This window comes from Saccostrea cucullata, unplaced genomic scaffold (assembly GCF_032062105.1).
Source record: "Saccostrea cucullata isolate Sc308-1 unplaced genomic scaffold, CSIRO_AGI_Scuc_v1 ctg217, whole genome shotgun sequence".
Classification (NCBI taxonomy): domain Eukaryota; kingdom Metazoa; phylum Mollusca; class Bivalvia; order Ostreida; family Ostreidae; genus Saccostrea; species Saccostrea cuccullata.
Genome location: NW_026936638.1, coordinates 279,535 through 303,214, shown reverse-complemented (window position 1 = coordinate 303,214; position 23,680 = coordinate 279,535). Strand labels below are relative to the sequence as shown.

Below are 23,680 nucleotides of genomic sequence, written 5' to 3'. Positions count from 1 at the left end.
TAACAGAATATGGCTCGACTCAAACAAGCACCAAGAAAATCCACTCATTTGGCACCTAAAGAAAATCACTTTCATAATATTATGAAAACCTATAAAGCCTTACAGAAACTCCAAGTTCAATCCAAAATTACAGGAGGAATCAAAGAACCTCGAAACTGGAGACCGAGTTCGAGTGTACTATTGGATATTAGAAGATATCAAAGAACAACAAACCTGCTTATACCAAAAATGACATTCCAAAGGATTGTTAAATCTATTACAAATACAAATTTTGCTGGAATAAAATTTCAGACAGCTGCATTGCATGCGCTACAGGTAATCACAGGCACAGTTTCAGAGCTGCCAACATTCTGAAGTGAAAAATAGTAAGGCATGGTCCAGGGACCGCCTCAGCCCCCTGTCGCTGAAGATGTTTTGTGAATGGACATGCAATCGGAGCACTTTAAGGGACGTTTCCATTTTGTTTACTTTAAAACATTGACATGAATGCGATAAGCCATCTAAAACCGAAAGGACGATGCAAGCAAGCGTTGTAAGGATTTATGAGCATTAAATTATAATAGTAGAAACTGTAGACGGCCAGTTATGAAAATTACGATATTATAAATTCTGATCGAGAAAAACCAATATCGGAAGCATATAGAGAGAAATCGTAAGACGTATTTTGGACACTTATTTCGTAAGACTTACGCCAAAATCGTAAGGGTTGGCAGCTCTGCAGTTTGGGGTATGTACACGCCCCCTTTTTCCGTTTGATTGGCACACGCAAAATGCTTCTACCGTTTTGATAAATTCTGAGTTCTGGAATTCTGGTGCATTTGTTTATCTTTTAGATATATATAATAAACTAAATCCAGCGGCATTTTTGAACATGATGTGAAAACATGAAAACTAATTTTGTTTTAAAAATAGCTAATATTATACATTTATTGACTGAGTTCGAGGGCAGAACATGCGTTTTGTCGGACCCAAGAACCTCCTGTCTGCCTGAGACCGTTAGGCTGAAGGCAGACAGTTTGGTTCGAGGGTCGACATCACAAAACGCATTTTGCCCGAGAACATAGTCAATAAATGTCTTGTTATACCTTTAATTTTTTTTCTTCAATGATATAACATCAGGTCCGTCAATTTTGAACAACTACGAATGAAAATGAGATTAAGCTCCGTCCGTTCTGTGACTTAAGCGGTCCAACATCTCATCGACCGGTCCAACATCTCACTCAGCGGTCGAACATCGATTTTTTTATGCCTGCTCAGCAAAACATTAGAAATGTTAGACCTTTTTTCGTATAGATTTGTATAGGAACAAATTTTCAAAGGTATAACAATTTCAAGTGTCTCATGTTAGTAACTTTAAAAGTTAAGTCAGATACTTCTGAGTTTGACATAAAAAAAATCCTATTCATAAATATTGTTGCTAGCGCTCTCAAGCGCCAGCAACTACGTTAGTCCAAATTCCTGGAATACGCATGCTCGGCTTCACGGTCGTACATTCTGGGGAAAACTGTGAAAACTACTATAGATAGACCGTACGATAAAATTTTCGTTGTATCATTAAATAACTTAGATAACTACATAATTGTAATACTTCAAATTTTCCCTTTTCCTGACGGAAAAGCCCGACTCATTATTATATGATTGTTGTTAACAAAGACAAGAGAGTTTTTTTTTTTACATCTAAGCAAAAGATAGACTCTATTTTCAAGACCTCACCACAGTAAAAATATATTCTATATGCTCGCAATCATGGCAATGTAGGCCAACCAAAAATATCCATAAACAAGGATTTATACTAAAACTTACGAACAAATACGTTATTTATTTAAAAAAGAAATGTGTATGGATGCTTTTAACCTACATGTACATGTAACAGTTCTTGACAAAGACGACCCAAAGTGCCAAGCTACTTCACATTTTCACATTCGGAACTATCTGGAAACTCCAATGGGTCAACACAACCCCCCCCTATCGTTTCTTTACCTATGTGTTTATAAAATACACTTCACAAAAAATTATAACTTTCTCACACCCCAGCCTCGATAAACATTAAAAAATTCAGCAAAATAAATCACTTGACCAGGGACCTTACTTTTTGTGATTAAAAATTGCTACGGCGCTAGCTCACCTATCTTTTTTAAAAGATAAACTTGTTACAATATTAATCTTACACAAAATATACACATTATATACATACCCCCTCATTGGCGTCGGAAGCAAATTGAAGGGGGTGCTAAGTGAAAGAGAACAAAATTTCGAACCGGAAAAAAATTGACATGCAAAAAAAAAAAGAGGGAGAGAATTTGTCCTAACGCGAAAACCCTATTTTTGGGGGGGGGGGGGGGGGGGGGGTCGAACTTCTTTCAGTATCGAATTCTTATTTCAAACTCCACCACTTACTCTTCTTCAACTACACTGCAACGTGCCTGTTGAAAGTGGGGGAGGGGGGGCTAAATGTATGCCCCAACGTTTGACACCTATATGATGTCTATCTTTGCAAAAAAATGCGGTTCCGACGCCTATGCCCCCTGCCCTCAATCATAGAAAATACTTTCAAAACGATGTTTTGAATTTTTTGGATTTTATTGGGAACCTTTATTACGTTGACCTCGGCATTAAGATACTTTACCGTAACAAAATGAAGATTGTATTGACGTAATAACGAGATTCCACCGTATTGATAAGATTGAATTTAATTGACTTTTTTAAAAGTAATAATTATTACGTAATTGCTAAGAATTTGGTAAAGTGTTTTTTTTTTTAAGTATTTAGAAACACACAGATTGAAATAAAACAAAACAAAAACAAACGAAAAGAAAAACAAAACAAAAAGGAAAAAAACAGGATTTTTCATTGAAATTTTTGCTTTTTCTCTTTTTAGGAAGCGTGTGAGGAATTCGTTATAAGTGTGCTAGCAGATACAAACCTGTGTGCACTGCACGGGAAAAGGGTAACAATTCTGCCAAAGGACATGCAGCTGGCTCTAAGAATAAGAGGAAAGAATAACTCTGTATTTGCTTCACATGAGGAATGATAAAAGCAAAATTGGTACCATGGTGTCATGCTTATTCGTGTGTTTTATCGCTTTTAAAACGTATTATTCTTGTTTCAAGTTGTACATGAAACTAAGAGAAAAATATTTCAATTTATTTCAAATTTATTGAATAATACTTAATAATAAAAAAATGTATCTGTTTTTTTTTCTTCTACGGATGTATCTGTATTTGAAGTACTATCTAGTCTCTCTCTCTCTCTCTGATTTTATGATCGAATTTTATTTGAGAAAAGAGATATTGTCGAAACACCGAAATCGTATGAGAAAGAGAGGGGGCTAAATTCAACTTTTTTGTCACAACCAATTTTTATTAATCCATTACTACATTACATTGATTTAACTGAAGTGTGTGTGTGTGGGGGGGGGGGGGGGATGGAGGGTCCTTTCAATGAACATTTTCAATAAACCCCTACGTGCCTTACTTACAATAGATTTGACATTTGTAACTGAATGTTATTTCTGTCTCTGATTATTCTAAAACTTTATATAAAATTAAATAATTACAGTTTTCAAAATAAGATTTTTAAAAACATTGGTATTATTTTGGGTAAACGGATATAAGCAAGAAAAAACACAAATCATTCAAAATATTTATGAATATGAAATTTTGGGGGAAATGAGCGGACGATGTCAGTACTCTAAAAATAACTTTTGTTAATCACAGTTAATTCGCCTATGTTAACGGGTCATTAGTGCAACCTTCAAGAAATCAATGGCGACTGACGTGGAGAACGAAGGAAATGAAAAAGCAAAAATTCTAAAGGATGTTGACATCAAAGAAGAGGTCAGTAATATTTACCAAACTTTATTTATAACTATAAAAATAAACCCGGGTGTCTTATACTTTGTGTGATGTAGCGGTGGTGTGATGGGGGTGGTGAAATCCAAGAAGACGTGTTTGTTTACATCCTATCCAAATTTATATATACTGGTGTCTATTAAAAAAAAAGAATTTTTATCATTCTGTTGAAGTTGGATAATTTTTTGTACAGTCAGTTTAAAAGGGGATATTTTAAACAGCATTGTCATAAGTAACATATGATTGCAGTGATATAAAAATATCAAATTTATTTAAACTTAAAGCACGTGCGTGGTAGTATTGTAGCATTGAAGTAATGTCTATATATTACACTTAAGCCTAGGCCTTTAGTCCTATAAATAGGTAAATGTAATAAGTTATGTTACATACATATGAATAAATGCAAAAGAAACATTAGACTGACATAGCAATAAGAATATCTATTTACATCATTATGAAAATTTTTAAAAACATATCACATCAAAGTATTCTGTAATCCTGTTAGGCTATTTATAATATCAAGAGATTACATATGCAGAGAAAGGAAATTCATTGGTTCTCTTTTTAACCATCAACTTTGTGACGATTACCTGTATGATTGATCATCAGTGATTGGATATATAATACATATTATAGCTGCAGAACTGTAGATCATTTGGACAGACAAACCAGGAAGGTGCAGATCCCAGCATTGTAAAGACCTTCGATTTATGGGGCACCTTTTGGTCACACACTAAGGTTATCATTTAATTTCTTGTAATTTATGCCCCTCTGGATTAATCCAGGGCATATCATATTTAGTACCGATATTCAGTATTTTTCCCCAAGAGAAAATCTCCCCTGAATATCCTAAAATCATGGTCCACGGGGATAGGGTTTGGCCACAGAACAGGATCAAATTTTACGTGGAAATACATAGGATGAAATCGAATAAAATTTTCTCAGGAACTGCGGGGCTTTATTGGATATATTGATGATGGAAGAATTCTCAGATAGGGTAGGTTCAAGTTTATTCAAATTATGACCCCTGGGGGTATGAGTTAGGGTTTGGTTTGGTGCACGACAGGGAATCATTTATTTAAAACATTCACTATCTACAGTAATTTAACTAATTATCTTTTTTTTTTCTCTTTAAAAAAATCTTGTATTGAATTTTTTTTCCCTTTTAAAGTCCTGCATTCTAGAATTTAATGAGGTAAAAGTTGGTCAGATTCCAATGATATCACTTTTCTTCCTTGTTCATTGTATTTATTATATCCATAAACTTAAACCAACAAGGAATGCAGACTGACTGAAAGAAATGTCTTTATTTCCCCGAAATACACTGTAGAAAATCTTACTAGACATTAACAGTTGCTTAATTTTGATACTGATAATGGAATGATCAGTAAGTAGTCACTTTTATTTCATTAATTTTGTAAATATTTTTCTGGTAATAACTACCAAGTAAAAAAAAAAAATGAAGTTTATATTGTATTTTAAAAATAGCACATTTAAATTTACACTCAAAAGTTTATGCTCATGCAATAATAAATGAAAAATATTTTCCCCTGAAATTTGTTTGATGTCTGTGTTGTCAGCATTGTTGTCATTGTTGTTGTAAACTTTTCTCAATTTCATCTTCTCTGGAACTACTGGGCCATTTCGAGCAAACTTGGCACAGTGTATCCATAGGTGAAAATGTTATATACCGTGGTATTTGTTTCAAATGAAGGGCCACACCGACCTCCAATAGTTCATTGGCAACATTGAAAAAATTTCTTAAGAACAATGAAACTTGTGTGGAATCCTTGTTAGGTAGTGTAGGTAGTGTAGATTCACATTTGTTCAATTCATGACCCCCTGGGGAAGGGTGGGGCCACAAAGAACGATCAAGATTTTCATGGAAATATATATAGGAATAATCTTTTAAATTCTTCAGTCTTTTCAAGAACAGCAAAGCAATGATTGGTCATAATTATGTGAAAACATCCTCAAGTGTAGATCCAATTTTATCCAAATCATGCTCTGCAGAGGTAGGGTAGGGTCACAGTGGCCAATCAAAGTTTTACATAGGAATATAAAGGAAAAATCTTTTAAAATCTTCTTTTCAAAACAGCAAAGGGATAGGGTAGGGCCACAATGAAAGGTAGTTAGTGTACCGGTACATTCAATTTTGCTCAAATCATATCCCTTTCTCCCTTTTAGGGGTAGGTTTGAATCGCTTATGCATTTAAACTTTTCAATACTAAAGTGATTTTTGCTCTTTTCTTAGCCCCAGTGCTCAGGTGAGTGATGTTGCCCCTGGGCCTCTTATTTTTTCATATATACATGGTAGCTTAAAAATATAAACTTCATGGTCTAAACCCCACAATAAATAATAAGAATAGAGGTATTTTTACTGTTAGATTGCAGATTGGTCACAGTGACTGGAGACTGGGGAAAAAGTTTTATATAGAAATATATAGGAAAAATCTTTGAAAATCTTCTTCTCACGAACCACTGGGCCAGAAAAGCTGAAACTTATGTGGAAGCATCCTGGTATAATGTAGATTCTAAATTGTTCAAATAATGACCCCCGGGGGAAGGGCCCACAATGGGGAATCAAAGTTTTATATAGAAATATATTGGAAAAATCTTTGAAAATCTTCTTCTCAAGAACCACTGGGCCAGAAAAGCTGAAACTTATGTGGAAGCATCCTGATATAATGTAGATTCTAATTTGTTCAAATAATGACCCCTGGGGGAAGGGCGGGGCCACAATGGGGAATCAAAGTTTTACATAGAAATATATAGGAAAAATCTTTGAAAATCTTCTTCTCAAGAACCACTGGACCAGAAAAAGTGAAGCTTATGTGGAAGCATTCTGGGGTAGTGTAAATTCTAAATTGTAGGAATCATGACCCCCGGGGGAAGGGCTTATAGGGAATCAAAGTTTTACATAGAAATATATAGGAAAAATCTTTGAAAATCTTCTTCTCTGGAACCACTGGGCCAAAAAAGCTGAAGCTTATGTGGAAGCATCCTGGTGTAGTGTAGATTCTAAATTGTTCAAATAATGACCCCCGGGGGAAGGGCGGGGCCACAATGGGGAATCAAAGTTTTATATAGAAATATATAGGAAAAATCTTTGAAAATCTTCTTCTCAAGAACCACTGGACCAGAAAAAGTGAAGCTTATGTGGAAGCATTCTGGGGTAGTGTAAATTCTAAATTGTAAATCATGACCCCCGGGGGAAGGGCGGGGCCATTATAGGGAATCAAAGTTTTACATAGAAATATATAGGAAAAATCTTTGAAAATCTTCTTCTCGGGAACCACTGGGCCAAAAAAGCTGAAACATATGTGCCCATGGAAGGATCATGGGGTAGTGTAGATTTCAAAATGTCTAAATTATGATCAGTGGGGTAGGGTGGGTATGCATTATGTATAACAAGGGGGAAATCTGGTAAAGAACAGAATGGTCAAAGCTTCTCAGGTGAGCGATGTGGCCCATGGGCCTCTTGTTTTTCGATGTTACAGTAATGAGAGAGTGGGAGTGGTTCTATTGTTTCTTTTTATTCAGTGTTACCAGCAAACTTGTTTAAGTAAAATAACCTTTAGCTCTACAAAGATACATTTATAGGTAACTATTTAGTTTTTAGGTCACCTGAGCTATTGTCATTGTTGTGATTGTTGTAAACTTGTAAACAATTTCATCCTCTTCTAGAATCACAGGGTAAAGACTTTCAACCAAATTTGGCGCAGAGTATCATTGGGAAAAGGGAATTCAAGTTTAGTTAAATGAAGGGCAAGATCATTTACCAAAGGGAGATAATCAAGAAAATGCATAAAAAATGGTGGTGTCAATTAAAATCTCCTCAAGAGCCCCTAAACCAGAAAAATTAAATTATGGCCATAGTATTACATGTATTCACAATTTTTCATGAGAATATGAAATTCTTCTAGAAATTTTTTGAAGAGCAACCAAGCTTAAGTACTGTGGAATCATTATTGTTCATGGGGGTCCAATGTTCGTGGCTTTCGTGGGTAACCCAGACCCATGAATTTACATCCCCATGAACGTATATACAAACATTTGTTTTATTATTTGTTAAAATTTATTTATATCGTAAAATAACCGTTACCCTTGTGTCCTTGTGATCGCACATAAAGAAGACAATCTGCATGCCTATTATGGTAAATTATTGACACAAAACCAAATTAAAACAATGAAAAACAAAACAAAAAAATCTTAAGTATCAAAGACATCGATAACTATATTATACAATAAGTAATAAAATGATAAATACAACTGTTAAATTTATGTAGTGTTTACATTATTGTCCAACACGCTCAAATGCCCCTTTAAGGAGGTCAATTTTTTAGTGCGATTTTGGAGTGGGTGCTAATTAGCCAATTACAATGTAGCATGAATTGGTTTCAGGGTAAACGTTTTAAGTCAATTTTAACATTGGCGTCGTAGTTCTCATTTAGAGATTACAAAAAAACAACATGTTCCGTGTACCACTGGTGTTCTTTATAATCATAATCTGCTGCAACATCATGGCTGTAATTTGTCGGTGCAAGCCTCCGGTACATTTTTGTGTTCACAAGAGAGATTACTTAAATAAGCAACATTGACGGGGTTATTATGTTCCCCAAACGAAGTTTGGGAACATATTGTTTTTACTTTTTTTCTGAATTTTCTTCTCCGGTACTTTTTTTGTCCGCGAGTGTTCTCGTAAATTACTCATCCGATCTAGGTGAAACCTTTTTAGGGTCACTAGGTATGTTATGTAGATGTGCGGAACGAAGGTCATTTTGCGCGCACGTGCGTGCATGTGCGTGCATGTGCGCACATGTGTAACGCGTGAAATGACCAATATGATAGATATAGCCGTAACCTTTTAATTATGTTCCCCAAACGGAGTTTGGGAACATATTGTTTTTACTCTGTTTCTTACTATTATTATTCTTTTTTCTTCTTATTTCTTCTCCGGTACTTTTTTGTCCGCGAATGTTCTAGGAAACTGTTCACCCAATGGAGTTAAAACTTTTTTAGGGTTAGTAGGCATGCTGTGTAGATGTGCGGAACGAAGGTCATTTTTCGCGCATACGCATGCACGTGCGGGCGCGTGCAATGAATAAAATGACTGATATATTTAATATGGCTGTAACTTTTATATTTTTTGATGAAATGTTTTGAAACTCATTATATAAAGATATATAATTTGTGTAGATAAGATGACATGGTCAAATTTTCATGAACTCACGCGCATGCACGTGCACTTTGCTCTGATTGGCTGAAACAGAAATCTTAATATCTTCTTGGTTTTATGATGAAATGCTTTGAAACTTATATCATAGACATGCATTCGGATATACTACAATATGATACATAAAATTTTTCATGAAATCACGCGCATGCACGTGCGCTTCAATCTGATTGGCTGAAACTTTAAATGACTATAACTCCCTTGGTTTTCAACCAAACAGCATGGGACTTAGAACATAGATAGACATAAAGGACTCCTACAAGATGGTGTGGTCACCATGCATATGCATGCACGTGCGTGCACGTGAAACGAGTAAAATATTAAAACAATTGAATAGCGTATTTTTCAATACGTTTGGATTAAATGCTTTAATATATAGTACATTGAAATATATAGATAGTGTAGAAAGATGACATGATCATTATGCACATGCATTCACATGTGCAGGCGTGAAATACTAAAATTTTAATATACCTGGTATACTTCTGGGAAAACATTGTTAAAGTCTAAAATGCATAGAGTTTGTCTTATTTAATGACTCATACGGGGAATATGGCACAAAAAGGGAGTTGGGGAGCGTTTGGGGAACATCTGTAACGGTTCCCGTTACAATTAGCACTAGTTCTTCTTTGTTTTAACTTGGGAGGAAAAAAAAACGAAATAGAACTTGTTACCAACGAAATTACGTCCCCACGAACCAGGAAATTTTTGGCTACCCACGAATAAAAATGATTCCACAGTAAGTTAAGTTACTCAAGTAAGCACTGTGGCCCATGAACTTAGTTCTAAAGTCATAGTAATATACAAGCAGTATAGAATTAAATAATAAGCTCAAATTATGTTAATGGATATGACTTTTTGGCATAAGAGGACACAAAGTGTACATGGAATAGACAGAAGAACAAAAGTACACAGTGATAATATTGTTGCTAAATGATTTTATTTGTGGTTTATAGAATTTTTTCTTGGGTAGGATATTTAATCAATCAGAATACTTTGTATTTCCACTTAATGTATACAAGGCTTAAATCCCTGTAATTCATTTTATTAAAAGCTATTCGTAACTAAAAAGAATTAAATCTAAAATGGAAGAAATAAGACTTCTCATTATTATGTCTTTTAGATCACAGTAGATTGAATAGTGTAAGATTATATAGAATGTTTGTTGCTGTGGCAGATGACAAAATATTGATTTTATTCTGTGAGAGATGGTCTAGCGATCAGTTGAAGGCATTCATTACAGAATACCGAGTCTTAGGTATTACATTCTAATGATACTTTTAACAGGTATGTGCTCAGTCACGACACACACTGAACAGTCCTTCTTTACATAACTGTTCATGTAACTTCCTTTTCTCATTGTTAACGTGACTGAAGTCCTGAATGTGGAGACAGGAAGACTTAGAGCAGCTTGCTTCATTGGATGGAAACAAGTGTTAGATTAGGATGTTCTTATAATAACCTTGAAGGTGTATTTTTCATAAACAAGTGGATATTTTTTTGCAGGTAAAGTGAAGTAAAAAAAAATCAGAATTCTTATATAAATTTTTAATTTATCCCAAAATGTCACAGTGAGTTACATAACTTTTATAATGCTATAAGGAAACTAACTATATTTGGATATGCTGTGAATTTCCTTTAAGTTAGCATTAGGCATTTAAGAAGTCAAGTTATTTGTTTTAAAATTTATATTGTTTTTGAATAAAACAGAATCCTATTAGCAGGTGTTTTTTTTAAAGAAAAGGTCATTGACAAGTTGTGCAAGGCATATATATATTTGATGTACAGTTTAGTTATAAAATTAAAAGCATGCCTGGTCCTTAAGTAACCGGTACAATATCATTTCTTTGTGTTCTTGGTGAAGTGAAATTTAAGAAATAGGAAATAAAGTGCGAAAAGAGGGTTTAATGAGTAGAATATAGCTACAAAATGAAGAAATTCTAAAAACAAGTTCTTTCGAATACAAGAAGGTACAGTTTAATTACATTGTATAATAAACAAGGAGTTATACTGAAGAAAAAAAAATATCATGACATATTCTGTCTTAAGTTCTTAACATTATGATTTGATGAGGGGAAATCTTATTTGAGAAAAGGTAATGTAGTCTATGAGGATTAAGTATTTAAAAATAACTTGACAATTGTGTGATGCACTTATATTGGCTTCAAAGTTATAACACTTGTTTCGGCAGGGTTGAATGAGGTGCATTTTGTGCTAACAAAGTACATGTATGTGCTTTAAATTGTGAACTGATATTTCAGTACATTATTTATTGATTTTATGATCCTGTGATTGCACTTAATATGTTTATTTCAGTTGAATAAGCAAACTTATAAAACATGTTTGGAATGAATGTTAGTTTTGTCATACTTTAAAACAACTTGTCTGGATCATCATGTTATTCTTACATCTTGTATATTATTTAACTGGAATTATAACCTCTTACACACTCTATTTTTAGGGGTTTTTTTTGTTTTTTTTCTGTTTTTATTATTATTATTATTTTTTTTTTTGCTTACTTTGTTGTGAATTTAAAAAATATGTTTAAAAGAGATGTTTATTTTCAAGAATAAGCTTTTATTAATTATACTTGATAAAGGTTTCAAGTTTCTTTTTTAGCCATTTAATCTTTAAAATATTTAGAAAAAAATTTACCGCAATGACTTTGACCTTTATACTATATTAAATGACAAAATGTGACTTTTCTTCAAAGTATCTCGTTTTTTTTTTTTAGGAGGAAAAGGAGAAACCAGCTGGTGTCTCTGTTGAGGAATATAAGCGACTACACAACATTGGCTCTAGATTGTCGACAGAAAATATCATCACTTACAAGGAATCAGCTTTTCTCCAGTCCTCAAGTTCAGACAATTTATATTATAATGTGAAGATTGAGAATGATAGGGAAGAAGTTGTCAAAGAGAAAGTAAGAAAGAAAAGTGATGAGTACAAGCATGGTGAGGGGAAGTCTCCAAATAAAGAAAAAAGTCCAAATAAAACAAATAAATCACCTCTAAGTCCTGAAGGTAAAAAACAACCAAAGAAGAAGCCAGATCCAATTCCAATGCCTGGGCGCAGAGTAAGGAGAGAAGCCAGTTTAAACGCGATGGCCATGGTGAACATTTTATTTGAAAAAGAAAGACCAGTTCCAAAGTCTCCAAAGAAGCGTAGATCCACTTCTCTGGCTGATTTATCCACTGAAGAAAAAGAGGTCCCTAGTTCACCTGTGAAGAAGGCCAAAAATACAGAAAAGAAATCGGAAAAGAAATCTCAGAAGAAAAACAATTTGACTGTTATCAAATCCTTAAAAAATAAAAAAGAAAAGGAAAAGACGAAAATATTGAAAGCCAATTCTCTACTCTTAAACAAGAAAATGCTCAAACTGAAAGCCAAAAAGAAACTGGAAAAAGTGAAAAAGAAAGTGATGAAGACTAAATGTGATAGTGAAAAAAGTTCTGATCCCAATAAGCCAAAAAAGAAGAGGAGAGACACGAGGAAAGCAGCAAGAACTCATGAAATTGTGATTCCCAAACGAAAACGCTGTTGCTCAGGATCTACGTGCTCTACATGTTTTCAGCCATTGATGTGCCAGCACAAAAGCCCCATGTACTGGAACACTCAAGATATCCCCCATAGTGACAATATACCACGATCAAACAGCAATACAGATTCTGATGATGTTAAAGCATGCATCAATATGGATATGACTACTTCAGGTTATTCGTTATCTCGATTGCAGCATATAGATAGTGCTTCTTATGTGAACTCTATGGTGCAGCACCCCGCCCTCTCATCACATAGATGCCCCCAGTGTGCCCAGGCTGCTGGGATGATTCCGGGCTGTCAGACTTACACCCTGAGTGGAGTAGGGGGGCTGAGTTCTGTAAGTCTACCTACAGTCATGCCTTATCCTCCTGCGTATGGAGGGTCCTATACATTACCCTATCCCGGAGCATCGACACTACCACACTGTTGTAAGTTCTAAACATCTTTTAATACCTGGTAAATAAAGATTAAATTGATTAGACCTTAGAGTGAAAGCGACTTTTATGATGTATGTACCTATAAGTCCTCTAACTGACCCATAATTAGAAACTGATTGAACGTTGAATTTGATCATTTGTTTAATAATTGTATGGAAGTGAATAAAATTGGTTGATAAACTTCTGATAACCAATAGCCTGCAAAGAATAAATTCAGATGAAAAGTAATAAATATCAGTATCCTGTTGATGAAGCTGAGCGCAACATTGTGATCATTCAATTTATGTTTCCCATGAAGGCATTTAATGTCTACATCGGTATTGATTTTATATTTATCGGTGCTCATGTGATGGGATCAAGTACAAGATAATGTCAACTACTGTTCCCATGCATTATGGATGGAATAGATCATGGATTCAACTAAGCTTGTTTTCTTTGATTCAATAATTTTTTTTTGTCTTGTCAGTTCATTTAGTGTATTAATAGTGAAAATTTGTTTCATATTTTTTAAGTCATTACATGATTATGAAAAATTAAGTCATCTATGAAAATAATTCAATAATTTTTATTTTTACACTCTTAGTTAACTGAGTGACTCAGGGCCCCAATTAGAAATAAAGTTTCAAATGGGAATTCATAGAGAAAAAAAAAATCATTGAAAATCTCCTCCTCAAAACAAAATGGTCATGATAAGTGAGTAGTGGGACAATCCACTGCTACACTGATGCATCACAGTATTCACTGACAATCTACAGATTGATTCATCTACCACGTAATTTAGTATCACGATACCTGACCGCACTTTTTTTAAATTTCCAAAAATGTCCTAGCTTTAGAAGTCGAATTTTTTAGTCCTTTCGTCTGTATCATCAAGACGTTTAAACAAACAGAAATAAAGTAAAAATGTTTTGGTGATACAGAATTCAAAATAAAAGCATCAAAATGGCATCAGACATGCCAGATTATGTTAAATTAACAAAACCTAATGGCAGTAAGTCGGGTGTCTGGGACACCTTTGGGCTACCAATATCTGAAATAGTTTATTTTCATACACTGTTATGTTCCAAATTAAATGTTCTAAAAAATTATCTAGTTTTATTTGGTTTTAAATGTATCATGATATGTATATCGTATCACATCTAAGGTATTGTGATATGTATCGGATCGGCTAAGTTCAGTATCGTCCCAGCCGTAATAAGTGATAATATGGAAGAATCTTCAGTTAGTGCAGATTCCAATTTTTCAAACCATGGCCCTGGGGTAGGGTTGAGCCACAATTATGGTTCAAAGCTTTATGATCTTAAAGAATTTGGTATTTAGCTTGTGAACAAGAGAGTTCTATACTATAAAAGTATTATTATTATTATAATACTTGTATTATAATCATAATTATATAAAATCTTACTATGTACCAGCCTTAAGTTAGTCATATTATGAAAATATATTTCTTTTTTGGGACATAGGTCAAGGTCAGAGGTTCAGATTATTGAAGATATGAATATTGCGATCTAATGACTCGAAAGTTTGGAAAATGTTCCAATGCCAAATGACTAAAACTAAGAGTAGATCTCTAGAACAAAGCAAAGTTTTGTAAAATGGGCTTTTCTAGCCTTAATCTTAACACACATTAATTTCTCAATGTAAATTGTAGTTAAATATATGTAAGAAAAATATGAATAAAATTATGGATTTCAAAGTCAGAAGTCAAGGTCGAAATGATTTCTCTCTTGAACACACTTTAATGTTGCCCAAAAATATGCATAGTGATGCTGTGTGTCTCTGTTTAATAAATTAGGATAAATGAGTTATACTGTACAACTGAGTAATCACATTGGATTATCTTTATTTTTCAGCATGTCCTCAATGTTTGTATTACTCTCAGCCCAGTACAAACATTTCCCATCAGCCACTGCCTTCAAGAGACCCCTGCATCTTATCACATCCGCCAATAAGTATTCAACACATTGAAGACAAACACCTCGAGGACTCTGACACCAAGGTTGCTGAGGAGATTATCGATGTTGGAATTGAAGAGTTTCCTATTGTGGAGCAGAGTGTATTCACAAAGTCAGACACTATAGAAAAAGTCAGGACAAAGGGCTCAGATTCAAAAAGTACCAAAATCAAATCAAAATCATCCAGTAGTGAAAAAGATTGTTCAAAATCTTATAAAAAGGACAAGAAAGAAAAGGGGGAGGTGGAGAAGAAATGTCCAAAAGAGACTAAAATCAAGTCTCCTAAAGTCCCAAAGGAGAGAAAAAAGAGCACATCTAAAAAGGAGGCTAAATTACAAAGAGCAATTTCACTACATGGTTGGAGACTGCACGGGCCATTGGAGAAGAAAAAAATATACAGCTTTGTAAGTGAACAATTTAGTTGTAAAGGGTAATTTGAAAATATCTTAACAGTCATATGGAACCTTTCAATTTTCTCTAATGTACATGAAATTACATGGATAGTCAGTCTGAAATTAGTCCATTTACATATATGCATTACAAATAATTACCGGTATATTTTCTATTTGCATCAGATTTCTGAAATCCATATGTTTAAATTTTCTGCATGCATTGTTCTCAATGTGTTTTTTTTTTTTACATCAGCAGTGAATGTAATTTATAACATAGAGACTAGAAAAAATCTTTTTGATATGCAGAATTATTTAATTTTTGTATCTTTTTATGCAGTTGCTATGCAAGATGCTTAAATATCACTGAGGAATCAGTGTTTTAGTTGTTTTACTGGTACACAAATTGATAAATCACTGCCAATACCTAAACTTGAAATGATGTAACATTTCATTTTTTTTTTCGATTTGTGGAGGTAATATTTTTTCCTCACCTTTTGATAGTCTCTAGGTACATCATTTGAAGCCCAGTGTTCCCAAGCCATACGACACTCAGATGGCGATATCATTCAGGTCAGGGACTGTGTAATGCTGAGGTCAGGGCCAAAGACAACTGATATACCTTTTGTTGCCAAGGTCACCCAATTCTGGGAGCATCCACAAGAGGGTATGTCAATTTCCTGGGCATTTATGAGCAAAATATAAAGATAAGGTCAGTGAGCTATTAGGAGTTACCTTTTTTGTGTATTATGCAATGGTTTACTGCATTGTTTTAGATTGTGTTATAGATTATTAAATTTGGCATTGGTGACTAAGGACTTGACATTGATTGCAAGTGAAATGTGTTGTAGCTTTTTTTTCAATCCCTTCATAATGGAAAACAATTGTCAATATTATCTTGACTATTGAAGAAGTTTTTACTATGTGTGTAATAGCTACAGGGATGGGTATCATAATTTTTTTTTGTATCATGATAAATAACAATTTTGTGATATTATATAATTAGTTTTTATAAAAAAAAAAAACTGAGTACAAAGCTACATACTCCATACAGTGACCATACCATTACATTAAATTTAAAGGGTGATTTCAGTATAAAACTTCTTGACTTCCAGGAGATGTAATGATGAGTTTACTGTGGTACTATCACCCAGAACACACAGAGGGAGGCAGAAAGAGCCAGCATGCTTCATGTGAGCTTTTTGCCTCCAAACACAGAGATGAGAACAGTGTAGCTTGTATTGATGACAAGGGTTATGTTCTTACATACAATGAATACTGCAGGTAAGAAAGTAAACGAAAGTCTTGCACCAAGTGAAAGGTCAGACTCTGGGGCCACATAACTTAGATGAGCTAACTTTTGATCATCTTCGCTAGTCAAGAGTTTTTGGTCCGCTGGGGAGCAGAACGGACCGAAAACCCTTTGCTAGCAAAGATGACTTAATCTCAGTCTCACTTTTATCAAAGGAATTAATAGAGGAAAAGGGAGACAGATCAAAAGTGAGCTCATCTAAGTTTAATTACCCCAGGAGCAGGTGCCTAAAAATGCATCAGCTGTCATTGTGTCTATGTTAGAATGCTTTGTGTATTTCTGTGTCAGACGACAACATGTTTGATTTTCATTTAAATATAAATATGTAGAATGTAAATAAAGCCTTAATAATAGAATAACTGTCTAGTTTGATGTTTGCCAGTGACATCAATGTGGAAAATTTTATTCATAATAGACTAGACATTTCAAAAAACTTTAACTCTGTTGATGAATAAGGCAGATTTTGAACCCTATTGTTATATCTTGTCTTTAGCTGATCTAGATTATGATTTTGTATTTCTAGGTTTCGTGCTGAAAGATCACGCAAAGAAACGGACCAGCTTCCCCGCAATAAGGTCGTGCCTTCCATTGAATATCCCCACACTAGTCGACTCCCTCCTGACAATGCCGACACTACTGCCGTATTTCTGTGTCGACAGGTCTATGACTTCAAGTTAAAACGCATTCTGAAAAATCCATCCTAGCATCGGAAGAAATGATTTTATATTTCATTTTGTTAAAATGCAGGTTCATTATTTATTTTTGTGAACAGATAATATTTTGATGCTAATTAAATAAAAAATGATTGAACAAGCTGTATGTCAACTTTTTGCTTCATTTTTAAATTTTATTGATTATGTTAAAGAGAAATTATACCATTTATTAAATTTTTATAAACAAATATATTGTTTTACTACAGCCCTCTGTTAAATAGAGACAAAAATTGCAATCGGTGAAGTTTCTAACATTTTTTTTTTATATAACTTTTACATATTAATCTGAATGAATGTGATAAGTAAGAGTAATGCTTGATTTTAGGTGTCAATAATGCATACATGTTCCTTGTTGAATTTTTGTTTTGATTTTTTATTTGAAGAGAACTCATGTTCGTATTAGCATATACTGATACAAAAACTCAATGTAAATTATCTAGTCCGTGTCAGCGTATACATGCATTTTAATTTCATTGTTGGTAAATGGCTGTATATTGTATTGGTATGTTTACTCATGATGTTTGTGTGTACTGTTGGTGAAATATTCTTGTACATGTATATGTAAGTGAAATATGGTGAAGAGTGTGTTTGACACTGATTTTTATTTTCAATTTTTTTTTTTTTTTTTTTTTTTTTTTTTTTTTTTTTTAAATTTTTTCCTTTCTGTACTTTGTTTATTTTTGATGTACTTCATACAACAGCAATTCAAAAATATATAAGGAAAATCATTTTATTACTGACATTTAAATGAGCTCAGTCAGAGGTGAATCTAGAAATTTGTGAAAATAAGTCAACTCTTCCACTGTTTTTACAAAAGTAGGAAAGTTGTTTCTTCTGGCTTTTCTTGGTAAAATCCCTAATACACTACATGTATCTTTAATATCCTAGATGGTCATTTAATAATTTGAAAAGTTAAGGTTTTTATGGCCTTCATTGAATATTCCACATGGATAAATTTGTTTATAATCTACTATCTTACTAAACATTCTTCATTTATGAATATTGTATAAAACATTCCATTGCAGTTTTTGAAAATAAGAGGCTTTCTTTATAAAATACATTTTCATGAAACAAATATTTTAACTTTTTCCATGCAGAAACAAATATTAGAACACTTCTGTATTCTGTCCTCTTTGTTTGTTTTTTTTTTCCTCGGGAGGGTCTCCTTTGACAATACGCCATGTACCATTATTCAAATGATTACTCTTATCCACTTGGAGTAACTTGAAATAAGTCATTTTAGTTTGCCCAATTACAAACATTATCCTGATCAGATTTTGTTTAAAAATTTTGAAATCAATTTACCGGAAAAAGTTCAACTGTAAATTTCTGTGTAACATGGTATGGTGCATACAATGTTTTTGAAGTGGGAAAACTTCTAAATTCACCTCTGAAAACTTAATTTTACAGTCTCTTTAGATACAACCTATACACTCTGAAACAACTTTTTTTTTTACCATGCATACCTTGTTTTACATTTTATCTGCTTATTTTGGCATAATTTTTAAGAGTGTAAAGTATGCATTCATTTTTATGAATTTTTCTGTCCTATTTGTTAGATATAGGTGTAAACAATATATTATTATGCACATCAGTAACATATTATTTAGGTGAAGAGAAATATTATAGAATTTGGAGAGAAAAAAACTATCAGGTGTAATCAGGTATACCATCCATTTTCTGTTTAAACGACATACACATATGTATGTTTGTGCCTTGGTACTTGAGATTTTATTAAGTTTTTACATGCATTCCTCTGACATCTAGTCTTTGTTGTATATTATTACTCCGTGAGTGTATGCAGTGTCCTGTTAGATGTTATTCCCAGACTTGTTTCTTTTTATGAGGATCTAAGCAAGAAGTGATGTGATTCTAAATGTCCCAGGAGAGACTACCTATGTTGTAGAAATATGCTGTTATTTGTTCAAATTTATTGAGTTGTATACGTCTTTCAGAGTAGTGTGATTGATAAATGAGTTCAGCTTTGTCCATTCTATGAATGGATAACATAAGGTCTGAATGAATATAATTTATGCTTTAATATGCATTGCTTGAGGTAAAAGAGAGATATGAATCTATTTGTTTCTGTGTTGTTGATTGCTGTTGCAGTATCCGTACTGGTGTTGTTTACAAGTACAGTGTGATAAAAAAAATCTACAAGTCTGTTCTTTTTATCAGCAATGATATTTTTAAAAAAACTATTTCAGTATAAAACAAATTCTACAAATATCTGCATGTTATATATTTTCTGGAAAAAGATTAATCTTTTTGTGGAAGGTTAAACCTTGATACGAATTGACTTGTACCAGTAAATAATTCTAGAACTTATGCTTTTTCTTCCCTGCAAAATGCTATGGAAACAAAATAACCATTTTAACCACTTTTTTAGACTGATTCATGAAATCATAGAAGATGTGGCTTTTATTTACTTGGTGTAAATTGACCTTGTACTAAAGTAACTTTGAAAGGGTCAAGGTCACTGGGTTCTAAGGACATGTGATTTTAAGAGAGGAATATCAGAAGAAAGTACTTAGCACAGAATTTCTTGTGATTAAGTTGCTTGTTATGATTCCAAGCCATGTTCATTTCCTCAAGATCAGGGTCATAGAAATTTGGAATTGTACATTTTGTAAATGGCAGAATATTCTTATACTGTTTTAAGCCCACCCTAGCTTTGTGGAGTTTTCCCTGTTGTGTGGGTGTCAGGGGGTGGGGGAGTGGGGTATAATCTCATTTGACGTGAATGAAAATGTTATTTTTTAATTTTGTGAAGAAATGCTGCAAGGTTTCCTTAACAAGTCAACTCTCTATGCTCACTAATTCACTTAATGTTAAACTTGACAGTGATACATGTAATCTTTTATGGTATATATACATGCATGTCTTGAATTAATGTTGAAATATTTGGTGTTAATTATTTTATTTTCATCATTAAGTTAAGTCAAGAGTGCTCCCCATTTGTATTTTGAACCTCAATAATTTTCCTAGCACAACATATACATGTACCAGTACATACATGTACATATTAATGAAGTATCACAGTATGATAGGGTGAGTGTAATAAGTTCAGCTTATTAATGTGATATTTAGTGATGTATTAAGTTTGAATCTGGAGTATATAGTCTTTAATCATGTCCATAGAGAAACTCTTCATTATTTTAATAAATATACTACAGAAACTAATTTCTGGTTTTATATTCATTTTGTTGTTGAATGATTTGTTTAAATGTTATTATAATTAAGCCTAATAAGTTGGAATGAATTCAAAATTCAGTAAGCCATTAAGATGGTATAAAGTTATCCAAACCTTTTTAAAAAGGAAAGAGTGACTTGAAAATGTTGTTGTCAAGTCCTTAAATGTGTGTCGACCAAACTTGGAACAAAGCATCCTTGGGTAAAGGGGAATTTAAATTGTTAAAATAAAGGGCCAAGTCCCCTCACAAGGGGAGATAATCAAGAAAAGACAAAAATAGGGTGGGGTCATTAAAAAATCTTCTTCTACAGAACCACTGGGCCAGAAAAGCTGAAACTTATGTGCATATGGAAGGATTTGTCTAAATTATGATTATTACAAGGGGGAAATCTCAGAATGGTCAAAGCTTCTCAATGGGCCTCTTGTTTTCGTCTTTTAAGTTTATTTAACGTATTTAATGTGAAAATTTGATTGATATTTTAATTCATTATATGATTATTAGCTAAGCTGAAAAATTTAGTCATCTATCAAAATAATTCAATAATTAGCCCCCCTTTTCTGATCAGTTGGTATTTTCACACTTCCTATAATGATTATGGCACTAAATTATGAATTAGTGAAAAATTAATACATTTTTAAAAATCTTCTTCTCAAGAACCACTGGGCCAGGAAAGATAGTGGAATCATCATAGTGTACTGACCCCCGGGGCTAGGGTGGGGCCAAAATGGCCGACTTTGAAAATCTTCTTCTCAAGAACCACTGGGCCAGGAAAGATGAAACTCATGTGGAATCATCCTCAGGTAGTGTAGATTCAAGTTTGTTCAAATCATGACCCCCCGGGGCTAGGGTGGGGCCAAAATGGCCGACCAAGTTTTACATCGGAATATATAGGAAAAATCTTTAAAAATCTTCTTCTTAAGAACCACTGGGCCAGGAAAGATGAAACTCATGTGGAATCATCCTCAGGTAGTGTGGATTCATATGATTATGATATAGGAAAAATCTTTTAAAAATCTTCTTCTCAAGAACCACTGGAATTGGAAAAATTTATACCTCACACAACACAAATCTTTTAAAATCTTCTTCTTAAGTGGGCCAGGAAAGATGAAACTGTGTGGGGTATGTGGAATGTTTTTGGCTATCTGTCAAAGTTTTACATAGGAATATATAGGAAACATCTTTAAAATCTTCTTCTTAAAAATCATTGAGAAATGAAATATGAAACTTATTAAATGAAATTATCCTGGTAGTGTAGATTCAAGTTTGTTCACATGACTAACTCCTCTTATATAGAAAAATTCTTTAACTTCTCATAACAGAAAAAGATAATGTCAAACTTTGATGTTTTTATGTATATGAAAAACTTTGCATATTGCCAGGAAATTCTGATTCATTAATGAATTCCAAAGTTGTACATAAGGATATATAGGGAAACCTTTTAAAATCTTCTTTTCAAGTACTTCCAAGCCATGATTAGTGATATTTTTCTATTTATAAATCATCCTCAGGTAGTGTAAACATTGTTCAAATCATGACACCCAGGACATCCAGTAAACTTTCAATCTGATATGTGCTTTTTCCTAAGATGTGCTCATCATGTGGCCCTTGGGCCTCTTGTTTTTAGTTCACCTAAAAGTGAGCTTTTCTGATCACATTTTGTTCGTCCGTCCGTCTGTTAACATCGATTTGTTCCATGGACAAATTTTACCAAACTTGGTACAAAGCATCCTTGGGTATGTTCAAATCAAGTCCCCTTCCAAGGGGAGATAATCTAGGGTGGGGTCATTAAAAAATCTTCTTCTCAAGAACCACTGGGCCAAGAAAGCTGAAACTTATATGGAAGCATCTTTGGGTAGTGTAGATATCAAATTGTTAAAATCATGACCCCTGGGGGTAGGGCGGGGCCACAATAGGTAATCCAAATTTTACATAGAAATGTGTAGAACAAATCTTTAAAAGTCTTCTCTAGAACGACTTGGCATTCAAGTAATTGAATTGATGAAAATTTTTATATCCTATCCAAAATGCTCAAGTTAGTGACATGGCCCTTGGGCCTCTAGATTTTCTTATCTGGATTTAAAAAAACAAAAAACAAAATATGTTTGTGAAACACTGATGCCCTTGTATGGAAGCTTATGGCGTTATGGAGTTGAAGTTTCTATATTCATTTGCAAGTCAAACTCCAAAGTCAAGGTAAAAATTTTTAGTATCCAAAGGAAGTTATTGTCACAAGGAATGCACCTGTGAATTAAAAATGAAACAAAGCCATAATTCATCATATATATATGGAAGCATGTTCAGGTAGTGTAGATTCAATTGTCAGTAATCATGACCCCCGGGGGTCACAAAGTTATGGAAAATTCTTTAAAAATCTTCTTCTCAAGAATGACAAAGCCATTTTCATTTTTTAAGTGTAAGTGGGTCAAACTCTAAGGTCAGGGTTAAAGAAATATATAGGAAAATTCTTTAAACATCTTCTTCTCAAGAATGACAAAGCCATAATTCCTCATATTTACTTTTATATCCATTTTAAAAATCATTTTCTAAAAAATAGCAAATCTTGGTCAGTGAATACACATGTTTAAACTTTAGCCATTTTCTACTTTTTCCTACCCTTAGTGCTCAGGTGAGCGATGTGGCCCATGGGCCTCTTGTTATAATTAAGCCTAATAAGTTGGAATGAATTCAAACTTCAGTAAGCCATTAAGATGGTATAAAGTTATCCAAACCTTTTTATAAAGGAATGAGTGACTTGAATATGTTGTTGTCAAGTCCTTAACTGCATGTCGACTCGGAATCAAATTTTTTTTATCTCAAACTGTAACATCAATGGCCCAAGAAATAGTAACCATAACTGAACAATAATCATGCCCCCCCTCCCCAGTTGGTATAACTTCCTATAATGATTATGGTCACAAAAATAGTCAAATTTGGTTGGTATAACTTCATATGATTATGATACTACTGTTGTAATTTATACCCCACACAACACAAGTTGTGTGGGGTATAATGTTTTTAGCTATCTGTCAGTCAGTCTGTCGGTCCTGTTT

At 33.5% G+C, this 23,680-nt stretch overlaps 2 protein-coding genes across 2 annotated transcripts; both read left to right on the top strand.

Annotated features, from left to right (window-relative positions):
• The first annotated feature begins 9 nt into the window (after positions 1-9).
• LOC134246075 (uncharacterized) lies at positions 10-3,174 on the top strand. Its single transcript, XM_062728338.1, has 2 exons — positions 10-315; positions 2,879-3,174. The coding sequence occupies exons 1-2, from the start codon at positions 10-12 to the stop codon at positions 3,029-3,031; spliced, it is 459 nt and encodes a 152-aa protein (XP_062584322.1). The 3' UTR covers positions 3,032-3,174.
• A 532-nt stretch (positions 3,175-3,706) lies between these two features.
• On the top strand, positions 3,707-20,619 carry LOC134246073 (uncharacterized). Its single transcript, XM_062728335.1, has 6 exons — positions 3,707-3,836; positions 11,822-13,058; positions 14,921-15,426; positions 15,916-16,078; positions 16,527-16,695; positions 17,247-20,619. Exons 1-6 carry the CDS (start codon positions 3,765-3,767, stop codon positions 17,425-17,427), a joined length of 2,328 nt encoding a protein of 775 aa, XP_062584319.1. The 5' UTR covers positions 3,707-3,764; the 3' UTR covers positions 17,428-20,619.
• The last annotated feature ends 3,061 nt before the right edge of the window (positions 20,620-23,680 follow it).